This window comes from Stylophora pistillata, chromosome 7 (assembly GCF_964205215.1).
Source record: "Stylophora pistillata chromosome 7, jaStyPist1.2, whole genome shotgun sequence".
NCBI lineage: Eukaryota > Metazoa > Cnidaria > Anthozoa > Scleractinia > Pocilloporidae > Stylophora > Stylophora pistillata.
In genome coordinates this window covers 31,966,489-31,983,216 of record NC_142525.1, presented here as the reverse complement: position 1 = coordinate 31,983,216, position 16,728 = coordinate 31,966,489, and the positions used below count along the sequence as shown (strand labels likewise).

General features: G+C 37.5%; 1 protein-coding gene across 4 annotated transcripts in view; it reads right to left on the bottom strand.

Moving 5' to 3' along the window:
• The window catches only part of LOC111330295 (beta-galactosidase-1-like protein 2), a 17,227-nt gene extending 2,209 nt beyond the window's left edge, over window positions 1–15,018 (bottom strand). The window contains exons 1-16 of one of the 4 annotated variants that reach the window (XM_088728773.1): window positions 14,556–15,018; window positions 14,280–14,348; window positions 13,641–13,736; window positions 12,624–12,732; window positions 11,856–11,957; window positions 11,036–11,126; window positions 10,626–10,690; window positions 9,879–10,029; window positions 8,722–8,802; window positions 8,049–8,150; window positions 7,690–7,734; window positions 7,291–7,343; window positions 5,916–6,065; window positions 5,286–5,417; window positions 1,172–1,253; window positions 23–110 (exon numbers count right to left, since the gene is read on the bottom strand). In XM_088728773.1, the coding sequence (XP_088584899.1) occupies window positions 23–110; window positions 1,172–1,253; window positions 5,286–5,417; window positions 5,916–6,065; window positions 7,291–7,343; window positions 7,690–7,734; window positions 8,049–8,150; window positions 8,722–8,802; window positions 9,879–10,029; window positions 10,626–10,690; window positions 11,036–11,126; window positions 11,856–11,957; window positions 12,624–12,732; window positions 13,641–13,736; window positions 14,280–14,348; window positions 14,556–14,827 (1,688 nt within the window). In that variant the 5' untranslated portion in view covers window positions 14,828–15,018. The remainder of the gene's footprint in view (window positions 1–22; window positions 111–1,171; window positions 1,254–5,285; window positions 5,418–5,915; window positions 6,066–7,290; window positions 7,344–7,689; window positions 7,735–8,048; window positions 8,151–8,721; window positions 8,803–9,878; window positions 10,030–10,625; window positions 10,691–11,035; window positions 11,127–11,855; window positions 11,958–12,623; window positions 12,733–13,640; window positions 13,737–14,279; window positions 14,349–14,555) is intronic. The other 3 variants (XM_088728771.1, XM_088728772.1, XM_088728774.1) reach the window with 3 other exon arrangements.
• Window positions 15,019–16,728: the final 1,710 nt, after the last annotated feature.

Here is a 16,728-nt window from a genome sequence, read left to right as displayed (position 1 = left end):
CAGTGATCATCTAAACGTTTACTTGTCGAAAAAGCCTTCCTTGAAGTCCATTGGGTAAGTTTTCCAGCCCGTTTGCTTTTTGCCATCCACTAGGATATCACCGAGTATGCCTGAAAAAACAAAATCGACAAAAGCACAAAAGAAGACTACTTAGTTTTAAGTGCGAATAATCTAATTTCGGAACGTGCCTTACAGTCAGCCGAGTTTGTTGTGAGACGCTGTTTTTTATTGGAGGGGAGGTGGAGGGGGAAAACAGTGTGTTAATCGTCGAATCAAAACGATAACCTTTTCAATACAAGTTTTCAATTATAGTAATTCTCTCTTCTTTCTGCCATACATCGCAGTTTATGTTAGTTCTGGCAATTTGGTTTTAAATAAAATAATATTACCATGTTGATATTTTTCTTTATTCTCGTCAGCTGTCTGATTTTGAATAGCTTATTGAGATTGTAGGGATATATAATTCACTCCTTTGTCAGGCGCGGCTGCCTGAGTTGCGATTGGTTTAAGTTTTGAGTCTGATTAGTCGCGGAAGTGGCGCTAGTTTTCTCAGCCAATCAGAGTGCGAAGTGAAACAAATCTAAAAGTAACCCTGAATAGCGTTCAACTCCCAAATGAAACTTGCCTTTTCAAAATTCGTACTTTGTAATGTCGAAACTAACATGTCAGGAAATGGGGTAACGAAGATGGTTAACGGTGCATAAGGTCGACTAAAGGAAGACCTTAAATAATGATTAACAATTATTCTACGAGCGCGCATTGGATATGAGATGATAGATAGCCAACGAGGCGCATAGCGCCAAGTTGGCTATAATCATCTCATATCCAACAAGCGCGAATGGAATAATTGTTTTATTAAAAACGCCCCCAAGAAATTGTTATTTTGTTAGAAGAAACCGTATTTTTTAGCTCCCTTTTGATTTTAAGCTGACGCGTACGCTTACCATATTTGTAGATTATGGTATGATGGCTCATATACCATAGTGGCTAAGCCAATAAAAAGTCTTGAATTGCATTATCCAATGATCCAGTTTTTAATAATGGCTCATATACCATAATAACTAAGCCAATAAAAAGTCTTGAATTGCATTATCCAATGATCCAGTTTTTAATGATTACCCGCTAGACTATAATAGAATGGCTTCAAATGAGAAATTTGAACATCAATCACCTTTCCTCTGTCTGTTCATTTCCTTGAGAAAGTTAACTCGCCCCATGTTTTCGACCAGAATATCCAGCTGAACTTTATCGCGCTGTAGGAGTAAAAAAATTGAAAACACTTGCTCAAAACCTGGTATCAGGGCAAAATGATACATTGTAAGCTAAAGCAACAGAATGCGAAGTAAGGTTTCAATGCTTATGAAGTCTTAACCATGCACGATTATCAAGACTTTGACACCGTTGACCACGACATTTTACTTGATAAGCTCAGTCACTATGGCTTTCGCGGAATAATTAATGATTGGTTCTCCTCATCTATCAAAAATCGCACCCAAACAACAAAAGCTTAAGTAGGCCATCATATATCAGATAAAGCTGTCGTTGGATGTGGCGTTCCTCAGGGATCAATCCTTAGACCGTTGCTCTTCTTGTTATATGTCAATGATATTCACAGATGCTCGAACAAATTTAGGTTCTACCTATTTGCAGACGACAATAACATACTGTACGCGGACAAAAATCTGAAAGATCTTGAGACAATAGTCAACATTGAGCTACAAAACTTTTATAACTGGTTGACAGCTAACAAACTAACTCTTAACATCAAGAAATCCAACTTTGTAATTTTTCATCCCTATCAAAAGCGACTTGCTTACCAACCAAAACTTATAATGTTTGATAATGATAAGAATAAATATGCTTGTCTCGAGTCTAAAAGTCTACATAAAATAGCTGGGCGTGCTTATTGATCAGAATCTTTTATGGAAATATCACCTTGACTCCATTGTAACAAAAATTAGTGAGACTATCGGGTATCAACCTTAACCTATCGATATCAACCTTAATGCACGACAAAAACATAGGCAATTTTTTGGTCAGAAGTTATTTTCAGACTAATGACCAACCAGGCACTTTTAAATGCGCTCGTGCACGATGCAAAACGTGTCCTTTCATTCACAACACTGAGAAAATATCGGGACCCAAACGATCCATTAAGATCACCGATCACTTCACGTGCACCTCCGCCAATGTAATCTATTACATAACTTGCACTTATTGCAAAAAGATTTACATCGGCGAAACAGGGAGAAGACTAGGTGACCGATTCCGAGAACACCTTCGCGACGTGGAGAGGAATGACAAGGACACATCGAAACCAGTCTCTAGACATTTTAATTTACCTAACCATTCTAAGCAACACATGGCAATCTGCGGTCTTTCCTTACACTTAGGTAGCACGGAAAGCCGGAAAACTCTTGAACAAAAGCTCATCTTTCAAACCACAGGTGGCCCAAGCTTTGTCACAGGCTCTTTCACAGTGAATAATTAAAGAGTTTGTATAGTGGTTTAGTTGGACTTGTTTTTGAGCTCCGTAAATGTAAAGTGGTGTGAAATAATCAAAGAAATAAAGTCTTACCTTCATAGAGAGTAGTCTGTGTAGTTCTCCTCGCGATTTGAGGCCGTTTTGATGTGTTTTAGCTTGACGCCCTAAATTACCGTGCATAAAATACGGGAAGGTCGGAAACTTCTGTTGACACATGCTCGCCAAAATCGCTCCAAAACAGCACTTAAATACTTTCCCTCGAATCAAAACTCGGCAGCACGAAAGCCAAATAGTTTCCCTTTGAGTTCACCGAAAAAAATCCCACCAAAGTCGGTTTGTCGAGCAACCAATTCAGCGAGAATTTCAAATTAACGGCCGTTCGGAATTCTTCTAATGCGTGGAAGGAACTTCTTGTTTAGCTGAGAGACCGTTAATGCGCGGTCAACCTGGAACCTAGTCAAATCTCTCTCAACGGGTCCTCCCCATAGTCTTCTAACACCAACTCTTCACACATACTAAGGTACCCATGGTAAGAGGATATTTGTAAAAATCCACTGAAAACAGTGAAGATGGACAGTATCGACGATGTAGTCAAGTCGATGAAGTATTTAAGTGCTGTTTTCGAGCGATTTTGGCGAGCATGTGTCAACAGAAGTTTCTGACCTTCCTGTATTTTATGCACGGTAATTTAGGGCGTCAAGCTAAAACACAACAAAAACGGCCTCAAATCGCGAGGAGAACAACACAGACTACTCTCCATGAAGGTAAGACTTTACTTCTTTGATTATTTCACACAACTTTACATTTACGGAGCTCAAAAACAAGTCCAACTAAACCACTATACAAACTCTTTAATTATTCACTGTGAAAGAGCCTGTGACAGAGCTTGGGCCACCTGTGTTTAAACCGGCAGTCTAAATCCCACAGGTATCAACGAACGCTTTTCATTCCACTAATTTATTCGTGTTTTTCTCGTTGCCATGTTCCCACCAATCACGTAGCTCCTTTTTCTGCCTTTAAAAGCACACACAACCCACAATTCCCCTATTCGCTCCGACGAAGGGCTAACGCTCGAAACGTCAGCTTTTATAATAGTAACGGTGGCCAATAGGCTATTTTACAGTTGTGTACTTAGTTGCCAAGCCTTTGATTCAGAGTGAGGCTAAAGATGACCTTGTTGTGATAGAGACCTGTATCTAGTTAGCATGATAACAATGTGATTTACATTTGAAAGGCAGCAAGGTTTGTATCATAACAAGGTCATCCCTAGCCTCACTCCCGTTCAAAGGCTTGGCAACCAAGCACACAACTGTAAAATGGACTATTTACCACTTCAACTTTGTTGATATATTCAAATTGTATCGGGTTAATTGCAAAGATACGCCATTTTGTACCCCGACTTGTACTACTGAACATCTACAAGTCATTAATTCACTCTTATTTAACTTATGGTCCTGCTGCCTGGGGTCAAGCATGCAAGACTTATCTTAACAAAATACTAATTCAAACAACAACAAACATATGAAACATATGTATGAACTGCGGTTATGAGACGTATATGTGAACGATCCTTCGCAGTAAAGCACTATTTGAGCAATAGTGAAAATCAGACCTGAAAAAAATTTCAGGCCTGTACGGGATTCGAACCACTGACCTCTGCGATACTAGTGCAGCGCTCTAGAAAAGAGTGCTTCGTTTATTATACTTTGCCGAATGGCATGACCATGCAATTCCTCTTTTTTTTTCGAAGCTAACGTGCTTCCAATAACTTTTCTTTACTATGAGTCCGTATCAACCTTAATGCACGATATCAATAATGGTAAAGCCCCAAGAAACATGTTAAATTCATTTCAGAAAGCGTCTAATATCCACGCATACAATACACGATCTTCTACGTCTGGCAAGTTTTATGTTAAATATTCTAGACTTGAAATACAAAACAATTCTCTCTCTCGGCTCGGAGTTAAACTGTGGAATGGGATACCAAGCTACATAACCAATCTCCCAAAGAAAGCTTTCAATAAAGATCTCCGCAAATTGTTACTTGATATATTAGTAAAGGAGGATGAGTATATTGAAATCCCCATGATTATTAAAAAGTAGGATCATAGAAACGCGTGCTGGGGGTCCCATTTTACGTATGTTTTCCTTTTACATCTCATTGTCTTTTGTTCGTCCGTAAGTGCTGTGTTAATTTGATCTCCCAACTTTTGTGTTTTATTTTATCTCTAGTTGCCCAATCTGCAAGGTTTTTTGTTTTTCTATTAACATAGGTTTTCCTTATTTATTATTATTCTTCCATGACTTTTTATTTTAATCACGTTCTTGTTTTGCCCCGCCGCGACTAGTATCTTTGCGGGGCAAACCATTTTAATCATGTATTTTCGTAATAATAATTTTCAATTATGTATGTCTTTAATCAGAATAAGAATAAAGGTTTGTTGTTGTTGTTGTTGTTGTTGTTGTTGTTGTTGTTGTTGTTGTTGTTGTTGCTGTTGCTGTTGCTGTTGCTGGCATAGTGCTTCGGGTTCAAAGGCCTAAGAGGGATCAGGTAACAAGGAGTCGCTTGACTTTTAGTAACGAGCATGCGTGATATTAGAGGTATGGAAGGCGACTCTGCTCGCATGATGGGTGATAACTTATCACCCATCATGCAATGTTGCAATATAGAGATACAGTGAGGAACAACCATCGTATAATTGTGGGGAAACTAAATTTTGTCCTTTTAAAAATGAAAATTAATTCTCATATTTATTTTACGCATTGAATCCTAAATCATGAAAATAAGACAGAATCTCACCTTCTGTCGACGTAGTTGTTCCAGGTTCGTTTTTATTGACACTTTCCAAAGCTGTTTTTCATCGATGTATACTACTTTCCCTTCTCGTTTCATGGCGTCAATGGTATAGACCAGCTGGAAATCAAGAAAAACCTGGAAAAAGAAAAAAGGAAGACAAAAAACTTTCTTAGCTGGAATAGGTCACATTTCTTTGCAATTTTTCCCTTTATTTGGTTCATTTGGAAACATGAAAAAAAAAAACAGGCCAGCTCACAATGGAGTTCTCTGTAGTTCAGAGGTAAAGCATCGGAGCACAAAATCCCAAGATAAAAGGTTCAATCCATTGGGGAAGAGTCTGATTTTTTTTGTAGTCCTATAGTCATATTGGACGACCAAGCTCAAAATACATCATATTCCCTGTCTATTAAAAAACATAACCACTCTCTCATGTTCAAGGAAAAAGAGAAAAGAGGGACCTTGAGCAACGCGAGCCGGCGAGAGTCCTGCAAGGGGGGGGGGGGGGGGGGTCTAGTGCCAGGTCCCCCGCAAACGTCTCCCCGACTCAAATCTTTCCGCGGGTGGAGAACGCGCGCTCCAGGCTATTCTGAAATATGGTATATACTTTCAAAATACGCTTTACTATTCTTTCACCTGTGCTCGGTCGCTGACGTTATGGATGATGATTTCTTCTGGAACACTTTCAAGTTCTTTTTGGTACAGAATGAAACCATAACCTTGTCCACCATTGTTGTTAATTGGAAGCCCTTCCATAGACATAACATTCTCAGTTTCGACTGGTTCCTTGAGGTGAAGTAAACAAATTTCATCACATTGTTATCTTTCAAAACATACAGCGGGCAAAGGAGTTATTTCCGTTTGTAAAAGGAAACAAAAACAATTGCTACGACAATCGTATATTATCTATTAACACTTTATGAGATCCAAAACAGTTTTTGCATATTTTTGTACAGATTAATTACCGACAAATATCAAGGTGGCTAGAAACAGCTTTCCAAGACACCCACCTACTAACTTTTCTAAGTAACTTACTTTTACAGTGGAACAATTCCACACGCTTACTGACCAAAGGATTGAAGTTTGAAATAGTGGGCGTGGTTTGGCAAGCGCAATTATTACGCTAATGTCATGGGGAAATCCTGTGAAACAGTTTTGGTTTTTTTTCTTTTTCTTTAATAATAATAATTTTAATTTACAGAACCCAATTACGATATACACTACTTGCAAAGCAGGTTCCATAAATACTCTACTTACAAAACAGTACTTCCGTTACCTACAAAAACGGGTTACTTATACTGAAAATAGAATACTTCATACATTCTTGGCAGAAAACACAATTATTTTCATCGTGGGCCACTTGCACTACTTACAATACTCTGCTCGCGTTAATTGCTGTACATACAGTGACGAAATACATTAGTTACAGAACAATATTCCAGTTACAATAAAATTGTAACACGTCCTACAATATGATCAAAAAGGTGAAGTTCTTAATGCCTAATAAAAATATTATTTACAGCTAATATAGAGTTATTGTTTCAAAAATGAATTGCATATGTGGGTCATATTATTTATATTTTGTGTATTTTTAGGGAGGTGGGGGAGTATGCTCATAGATTTACTTTGAGGAGAGAGAGGAGTACTTCTCAATAAACAGGGGCGTAGCCAGGATTTTTCAAAGGGGGGGTCACAGAGGCTACTCACCATTTACAGCGCTGCTCTCCCGTGTGTATCAGCGGGCTCAGTCGTATTATCGCGGCATGAAGGCCCCTATCAAAGGCTTTTACGGCCAAGGTATTGTCATGGCGTTTTCGCCACCTGAATATTGTTGGTTGTTTGCTCTAAAGAAGACCGACCAAGTAGCTTACTGATACACTCCTGAATGGAGATGGTCAGGCTATTTCACTTGCTTGTTTTTTGGGGTTGGTCTAATCACAAGCTGACTTGTGAGCATGCCCAATGAGGTTTTGAGGGGAAGAAACAAAAATGAAAAGTTGTTGTTACTTACAAATAAGTGGATCAGTTCTCCAAGTTGCAGGAAATGCTGCATCTCTACATCCTCTGTAAAATAAAATGGTTGGAAACTTGTCAATTATGGGCTGTTACCAGCAGGGATTACGGTAACAGTTATAAAAAAATATGGGGCTGTCAACAACTTAAATGCACCATTCACAGCTGCGCACAATGGTTCATGCGTAACCAGTCTACCATTTCGCTTGAAGAAAACTTGCATCATGAAGTCAAACTGGAAGTGACAACGTCATGAAACAAACAATTTTTATTTCACCAGATGAGTGTTCACCTCAATGAATGACCACAAACTTGTCTACAGTCTCAGCTGAAATAGAAATATAGTGGATAACTGCCATAAATCCTCTGTAACAGAAATAACCTATTATGTTCTCACCATATGTTGCTCTTGTTTGGTGGTCACCCAGTGACACTAAAAAATTTAAAAGAGAAAAACAAGTTACAATTTTGAAAAGGAAAAAGAAAGTGAACCATTAATCTTTAAGGCACCTTTGTAGTCAACTAATACACTCTACTATACAAACAAGCTTCCTTTTATTGGAGAAAGAAAACTGTGAATGTAACAGGAAAGAGATAGGAAAAAAAAAAAGAAAAGAAAAATGAACCAAGTGCATCTTTCCATGCCTCTCCTTCTTGGCTGGCCAACCATTTCACTGAAAATTCAGCATTCCTTTTATTTCTGTTTTGATTCTGAGAGACCACTCAACTAATTATGCTTGACGTCTCACAAGTTACCTTGTTTGTCATCTTGTGGTGGATTGTACTTCTTAAAAACTTTTCTCAATGCATGAAACTTCTCAGTGATGTCACCAGCTTCTGATAGTGGAGCATCGTAATCTGGAGATGTACAGAAAACAATCAATTGACTGAGTGATACCAAAGTGTATGTACTTGCTGTTTATAAAATACAATACCTGTAAAACTTATTCTTCACCTCTGTAAAATCTTAACACGTTAGCTAAAATATGAAGTAAAATCTTAATATTGTTCAACCCAACTGAACAAAAATAATTTCAGTTCTAAGTATCCTAACAGTGATGGTAAAGTTTGAACTAAGAAGTGAAATAAAGAAAAAATGTTTTTTCATCTTGTCACAGCATTGCACAAAGAAATGGTTCCCATTTATTCAAATGGCACCTTCCTCATCTGTGATCCTTGCACTCCACAGGACAAGTGTCTGATATGAACCTAGTAATAGAGCTTTCGCTCACCCTTGGGTTTCTGTTCCTCAGTGGTGGAGCCTCAGAGTGCAGTATCCAAAATCCTAAGGTTCAATTCCTCATGGGGGCTTTTTTTTCTATGTACCAAGTTTGTGACTAAAAACATCTTTTTTCAAGTTCAATTCAAAACTCCACTGACGTGACAACAATGATTTACTGATAATTACTGTACACTAAAACTCACGCACCATAAGAAGTTACAGTTGGCTGATACTTGAACTGATTTTTGACAGCATTTGCACCATTCATAAAGCCAAAATTTGTTCCACCTTAGGGGAAAGAGAGATTATATCAATCACAATATCATTAACCCTTTACTCCCACGATCTGATTGTTAATTCTCCCCTCAGGCTGCTACACATTTCCTTGTAAATTAGTTAAACATGAAGGCGCGCTATATAAGAAAGTCTTCCCAGGGAAGACCTAGGCTCATTTATCACTCACCATTGATATGTGCGGGTCAAATTTAAATGCTGGTAGATGAACAAAAGGAGCTAATGAGATATCTATTGTTTACTTCCACCAGCATGGTGGCATGAGGTAACGTGCGAACCACCTACTTTGATCTCAAATTTACCGCCACAAATAAAGACAGTTTCCATTGGAGAAAGGAAATACAAATCTCAAAAATTCTTGTATTGTGATGAAGACATAAAACAATTTTGAGGAATGCGCCCGCTGTTCACTGCTTTGGAGTAGCTGTAGCTCAAGCTGACTTGACTCTAAGAGTTCTACATCACACGACGGTTGATTAACATATCATCCAGTGGGACCTAAGGCTCCTTTTATAGCACGCCTTCGTGTTTAAAAGAATTTGGTGTTAGATAAAAGATAACAACTTCTACTTGATAAGTTTGAGTATTCTTATTACGTGTTTGCTGGATTATGTATGGATACTATAGGGAGAAGTGACAACTTAATCACTTCTGAGAGTTTTAGGCCAGATTAACTTGATGATAGTTACTTTTATTACACGACTCGGGCAGTCAGAGGGCCAATAACTAAAATCAACCAATCAAAATGCTCTATTGCCGGTCCAATATTCTCTAAGTATTGGACCGGGCACTGTCCCGAATGGTCCCGAATGATACCGCACTTGTGTCCCTTTGAACTTCAGTCGTATAATAAATCTCTTATTAACCAAGCTTGCTCGGGGCTGTACTGGAATGATATCGGCCCTCGGTCTTTTTTTGTATGGACCTCGCTGCGCTCGGTCCATACTGTCAAGGCCTCGGGCCAATATTCTCCCAGTACGGTCCTCGCGCTTGGTTAATAAGATATATTTAGTGAAAAAGCTTTTGACTGTCTCATAATCAGGGAACCATGTAAGTTGTGTTGAACTTACCATGAAACATGAACAAGTTGATAGAAGCTCCCATTTTGAGTATGTTGGATACTCTGGTGACCACCTTGTCTGCTTCCATCTTGTGGTGTTGTTCTCCCCAATGATCAAACCAACCTGGCCAGAATTCTGCCACCATTAATGGTTTATCAGGCTGTGAGAGATAACATACAGCAACCATTACAGTTGAAGCACATCAGTGGCCATGATTTTGCTTACCACTAGAGTAAAGTCAAGAGTTATTTGGTAAAGCTTATCATTGAAATATTTGAAATCATGACAAAAGAACTCTTCACTTAACTCTGTTGACAACCTTTGCTCTGAATGTTGAAAAAACCATCCAGTGGATGCTATTAGGGACCTTAAGAAACCACGACGGCGACACCAAGGAAGACTTCGATTAAAAAACGAACTTCTACTCTTAGTTAGAATTTCAAAAATGGCTGCAGGAGCTTACTGTCTCATACAGCACCACAGCTCAACTTCAGCATGACGTATAAAGTAGCTGTTGAGTTCCAAATGGAAATTAAAATAATTTGCCGTCGCGGTTTCAGTTCGCAGATGACGCAAATTTTGGCGATTTCACATTGTTGTTTTGTATAAGACAGCTAAGAAATGTACAAAGTTTCAAAACGCACATGCTGAGCTATTGTTCTGCCAATTACATCTCTTGTTTTTCCTCATCCTCGTTGCCGTCACCGTCGTGGTTTCTTAAGGTCCCTATTTGCTGATACAGATGGTAAGACTCACCTGAAGTTTCTTGAGTCTGTTAAGACAAGTAGTCTCATTACTCTGAAAGTTTGCAGTCTTCAACACTGCAAAATATAATTATAACTGAATTTTGAGTAAAAGAAATGGGGGTACAGTTAATTCTAAATTTTTCTAGAATGACCAAACTTCTTTTCTCTACATGTTCAAGAAAAGTAAAGTATAGATAAATAAAAGAGAGACCAAATTCTGAAATTCCCATTGTGTTTTATAGATGTTTTGTATAGATGATAGTTTGCACATTAATTCTGAAAAAGTGTACGCAGACAAATAGAACAGAAACAGGCCATTGTTGAATTTTTCCTATGACTGCTGTCTAATGCCCTCCAAACTGATGTATACAGGCACATTATAAGGTTTTTAAGCCCATTTGCTGAGAATTTTTTCCTCACCTCCTGGTAACTCAGGAAAGTATTTTTGCTCCATTTGGAATACACCATCTGATGTGAACAACAGCTCTGAGATTCCTTCATTAACCATAAGCTAGAAAATCATTGTGTAGCCTAAATTACTTGAAACACACTCTACATTGCATAAAAATAATTAATGAATCTTTTGGCAGACAGGAAACTCAACTACTCTAATTCTTTGCAAGTCAACAACCTCTCCCCTTCCAACAAGAAAAACTCTACCCTAATATCAAAGTTTGAGCAAGATACAAGGGTTATTGACCAAGTGTGAGATCAATACATGTGTTATTGACCAAATGTGAGATCAATACATTGTGTTATTGACCAAGTGTGTGATCAGTACATTATGTTATTGACCAAGTGTGAGATCAATACATGTGTTATTGACCAAGTGTGAGATCAAGAGGGATGGATATTGACCAAGGTCTTTTTTAAATATGTTTTTAAGATGAAATCATGGAAACATGCAAAAAGGAAATTGATCTTGCTTTTTCAAACAATACCAAATAATGATTAGAAGAATGATGCTACTCTTTTGGCTATCTTAACCATGGACATATTTTACAAATCCTATGCAATAAAAACTGCCAGAGGAGAACTTACATAGTAAATAAAAGGCTAAAAAACCTTTTTTTTTTTCAGTGGTATCAAGGTGGGAAATCTTGACCGATCTTGACAGACTAGGTAACCAATCAGAACACAGGATACCAGCCTTGTACAAATTAATAACAATATTTGAGAAAAGTGAATTATTTTGCTATTGACTTGATCATTACAATTAAAATAAAATACAGTTTCTCACTGTCTTGAGATAAGCCATATAATCTGGGCTGAGATCTGTATCACCAAAGCTACCATATTCATTTTCTACTTGGAAAGCTATGATTGGACCACCATGAGAATACTAAAAGGGAAAAAATACAAAAAAAGCAATCAACTGAGAGGCAAAAATTCAAATATGAGAACAATTGACATAAAAGCACTCCACTAAAAATAACAGTCATGATTTCAATCAAAGGCAAAATACCAGTGTGTTCAATTGCTGTCAGAGAATTCTATAAGAAAATTCATTATTTGACATGGGAATTCCGCATTAAATAGCATGAGAAAACCGATATTGTGTGAATTACAAAGTGATGAGTGCAATATCCGTTTTCAAGTGCAATTTAATTCGGAATTCACGAGTCAAGTAATGGATTTTCCTTGAATCGCATAATTGAATAAAAACAAGAAAAGAAAGAAAACAGGATTATTTATAGTTAATTGTTATGTATATGTATAAGCAAAACAATATCACTTAGCCAATCAGAATCAGATTTTATTCAATGATGTGATTCTTTAAAGAAAGATGATTGTCTTTCTGTTTGAAAATGGTAATTCTTCTATCTGCCACCCAAGATAGAAACAACAGATTGACTAATTACAATGTGAATTAGACATAAATGGTTTTAAAGTATGTCTTTATCAAGAATAAAGAAATAATATTTCAAGTATGTGATTTCATAATTACTAGTACAATTCAATACAATACAAAGTGAAAAAGAATTAAAGTGAAATATGTTACATTCACCTGAAGTGGGACAAGTTTTGGAAGAAGTTTCTTAAAATATGTTCGCACAGCATGGAGATATGGAGGGTACATGGATCTGAGTTGCATCTTGGGATCATGTAACAGCCAACTAAAGGAAAACAATTGTCACAGAAAATTACTTCAAAATAATCTGAAAAATAAAGCCCCTGGAAATGTGATCACATTTTTTCCAATTATTTTTGTGGGGAAACTTTTTCTAAATAAAGCTCCAGGGAAATGGGTCTTGCTTTATGAGAACAATTTTGAGGGGGGCAAGAGGTTCAGCTTGAGAAAGGTTTTATAGGGAGTACAAGAGTGCTTTGTAAAATAAAGTCCTTGTTCCACCTTACATGTAAATGAGGCATCAAGTATTTTATTTTACTTTATTAGCTTTGCTGACAGGCAGGGACTCTGCAACACCTTATGCTAATTACTACAGGCCTGGAACAGTAAACAGGCCAAACCACATCACAGTAATCTTGTGAGTGGGTTCTTTAACATCCCCTGCCTAACCAAATTAACTAATTAATAGATGCAGGAGACAGGACCTGTGGTTTATTCGTCCTTATCCGAGAAGACTAGAATGTCTATCCATTTCTTGATATTATAGAAAGGTAGCGCATTCTCCTCAGTTATTTTAAGACCTTGAGTGTTGGTCTGGCCGGGGCTCAAACCCTTGACCTCCTGCACAACAGTCCCCGCTCTAACCAATTGAGCTAACTGACTGACTCTTTCACTCCCCAAGTTCTCATGGGTAATTCACCTTACTGTTTGCCATATAATTCTTATAATGTTAGTTTGGAGAATTTGGTCTTGGATCAATTAATAACCTCTTAGCTGATATTTTTCTTAATACTTATCACTTGTCTGCTTGACATTGTATTGATTTTGTAAGGAGAATTTCTCTCTTGGTCACTTATGAGAGTTCATGGGTTAATAAGAATTTTTGCAAAGCATTTTATCATTATGATAATGTTACCAGAATGTACTACATGACTCTTTCACTGATTTCTTTACCTGGGCAGTCCTCCAAGATCCCATTCAGCGCAGATATAGGGTCCAGGACGAACAATCACATATAAACCAAGTGAATGGGCTATATTGATAAAGTTGCTGCAATTTAGTAAAAGTTTAAAATGAAGCTCAATTATCTCTTTATATAAATTCTCATAAAATTTTAAACTGTTGACTATTGAGTATTGAGCTATAAGGCTAACTTTTTTAAATCCTAATTGTTAATTTCTCCATCTAGCTTCTACACATATCCTTGTCCGTGTCCATTAGCTATGGGCATTTGGTGTTCAAGTCACCAACTTCTATCTGATGAGTTTGAGTATTCTCATTGCCTGTTTGCTGAATCAAGTATGGGTAGTGTAGGGAGAAGTTCCATGTTAATCACTTCTTGGAGTTAGAGGTTTAAACAGGTGAAGAAGGTCAAGGAAAAAGTTTGCTAGAATTTAAATCTTGACAGTTAAAGCCTGAACTTTTTTCTTGAAAGGAGCTCCTAACAACAAATAAATGATGGTATAAATGAAGATTTGCGCTAAAAAACGAGTAGGAGTTACCCAGAGTATTCCTTGCGTGCAGCGGAACTGCACTTGATAAGAAATTTAGACAAAAAATCATAACATTAATTATGCAATTATAAACACTCACACCACATCCAAGATTCCTTTGAAGTTAAATTGCCCTTTCACTTCTTCATGACGATTCCATGGGACGTAACTAGGAAAAACAATTAATGAAGAGGTTATATGAACGTATGTTAGATAATTAATGAACAAGGACAGGAAATAATGAACTAAATATATCCTTCTTCGCTAAATAATTAACACTGCGTGGTTGTAAAGATGAGTTTGTCATATACACTGCCTCAATTCAGCCAAGATTGTCAATATCAATGACAATAGTAAATATACAAAAAATACGTACGTTTCAACCGTGTTCAATCCCATGGCTTTTAGCTTCAGAAGTCGATCCCTCCAATACTCTGGTACAACTCTAAAATAGTGAATCGAACCACTAAGAATACGAAACGGTTTTCCCTCCAGCATGAATTGACCTCTCTCTGTCGTTAATACACGTTTTTCCATAGGCAAGGTTGTGTGATAGCGAAGTGCCATCCAAAGAATAAGACAAATTGAAAGCCCAGCTATTGCAAGGAAGGGCCTTTTGCGAAATTGAATCGTCCTCGTGTTAAACATATTTGTTCCGGTGAAGGCAAGTGTTTGAGAGAATGGACTTATATCAGCTGTCTGTCTTTTTAACACCGTCGAGAATCTCCAGAGTCAATGTCCTGGAATTATGAACGATGCATATGCAAAAATCACAATGATCCAGATCGTCCAAATATAGGAACTGACTTTGAAAAAACTTTCGAGACAGCGGCAATGTCAGCGGAAGCAGCGGGTGAAAACAAAAAAATCTGACCAGCAGGGGTAGTGTTAATTACTGATCTATGATTCTCTACGAATGCTGACCATTAGTCTGCCTAAAACCCTGCTTAGTTCCCTCTGTGTACTATGCGTCACTGCAATATTTATGAACTCCATAAAATTGCATGTTCGTCCGCTATCATTGATTTATTTATATTCTGTTGTCGGATAATCTTTGAGTTTGAGACCCTACCCCGCTTCCCTCACTTAATTGGTCGTTCTCTCACATCTGAAACCTGTCTTGTCACGGTCGAGTAAAAATTGGTCGTCACATGATTCTCTTCGTGAAATTGATCGTTTAATTGATTGGAATTCGATCTCATGGTGTTTTTTTTTTTTTTAATTGTTTTTCATTTTTCTGACTTACTTTCTTTCTTTTCATCGGTGCTTCACCCTTTAATGATGATAGTATTAATAACTTTATTACATCCATTTTGAAATTACTGGTGGTCCCGGTAATCTGATTGGCTCTAATTGGTGCGATTTATTCACGAATCGCACCATTTTTTGCTCTAAATCGCTTGACTGAGTTTTGGACACATGACATCAGTCTTTCTGTTTTGCATACAAAATAAGATGTAAAAGCGTTTCTGGTTCCACTTTTTATTTAAAAACCGGCTCAGTACTGCATCAGTAAAATATTTGAATTGACCAAGTCCGATTTAGGCGATTTCAAAATGGATGTAATAAAGCGGTAATTGAACTTTACGTCGTGCAATTTTGGTCTGAAATCATACTTGTGATTTCAAATCGAACTCGCGCTGCGCGCTCGTTCGCTTTTGAAATCACGCGTATGATTTCAGCCCAAATTGTACTCCTCTCAGTTCAATTACCATTGTTTATTTCTGTAGCGGTATAACCATATTTCCTCGAATAAGCGCACTTGCTCGAAAATAAGTGCCCTCCTTCGAGTAGGTGTTCATTCCCAAAGCCAAAAACGGCGAAAAAAAAAAAAAACATTTTATATGTACAAATTTAATTTTCAACTACAGCGGAATCAGTACAGGAAAATAGTTTATTTTCCACTCCCATAATTTCCGTCCCCACGTGCTTGCAGAGTTCCTTTATGTGCGTTATCTGTACTTTTCATTTTTGTCCTATTTCTGCGCTCTTGGTAAAAGCCGTTAACTTCCCAGGCACAACTAGACCGTTCTCTAGCCTTTGGGGACCAGTAATTTCTACGATAGTAAAGGTATTGGGTTCAACGGTTCGTATTGCGTTTTTGTCCAAATAGCCTGAAAGCTTTTCAGCCTGGAAGCGCCGCTTATGGCGGGCGAAGAAAGAAAATTTGAGGTACAGAACTACAAAGATAAAGCTTTACAAAGATGTATAGTATGATATGTAAACATATATACCAGACCTTTTTATAGGCCTTTAAATAGGCCGCAACGGCCGTTTAGCGTGCCGCGTTTCATTTTTGTCACAATAGTCCGTTGGACGCTCCGCTTATGGCGGGCCAAGATAGAAAATTTGAGTAATTAATTAAACTGCAAGGGTAAAGCTTTAAGATAATGTATATTATGATTTGTAAATACATGTCCCAGACCTTATTAGAGACCTTTCAAGTTTACCTTTATTTTAATTTGCCAGAAGACACACTTGAACGTCACAAAATAACAAGAAATATGTAATTTCAAAAAGATGAAAGGACCATTTGCTACCCTTGGTCC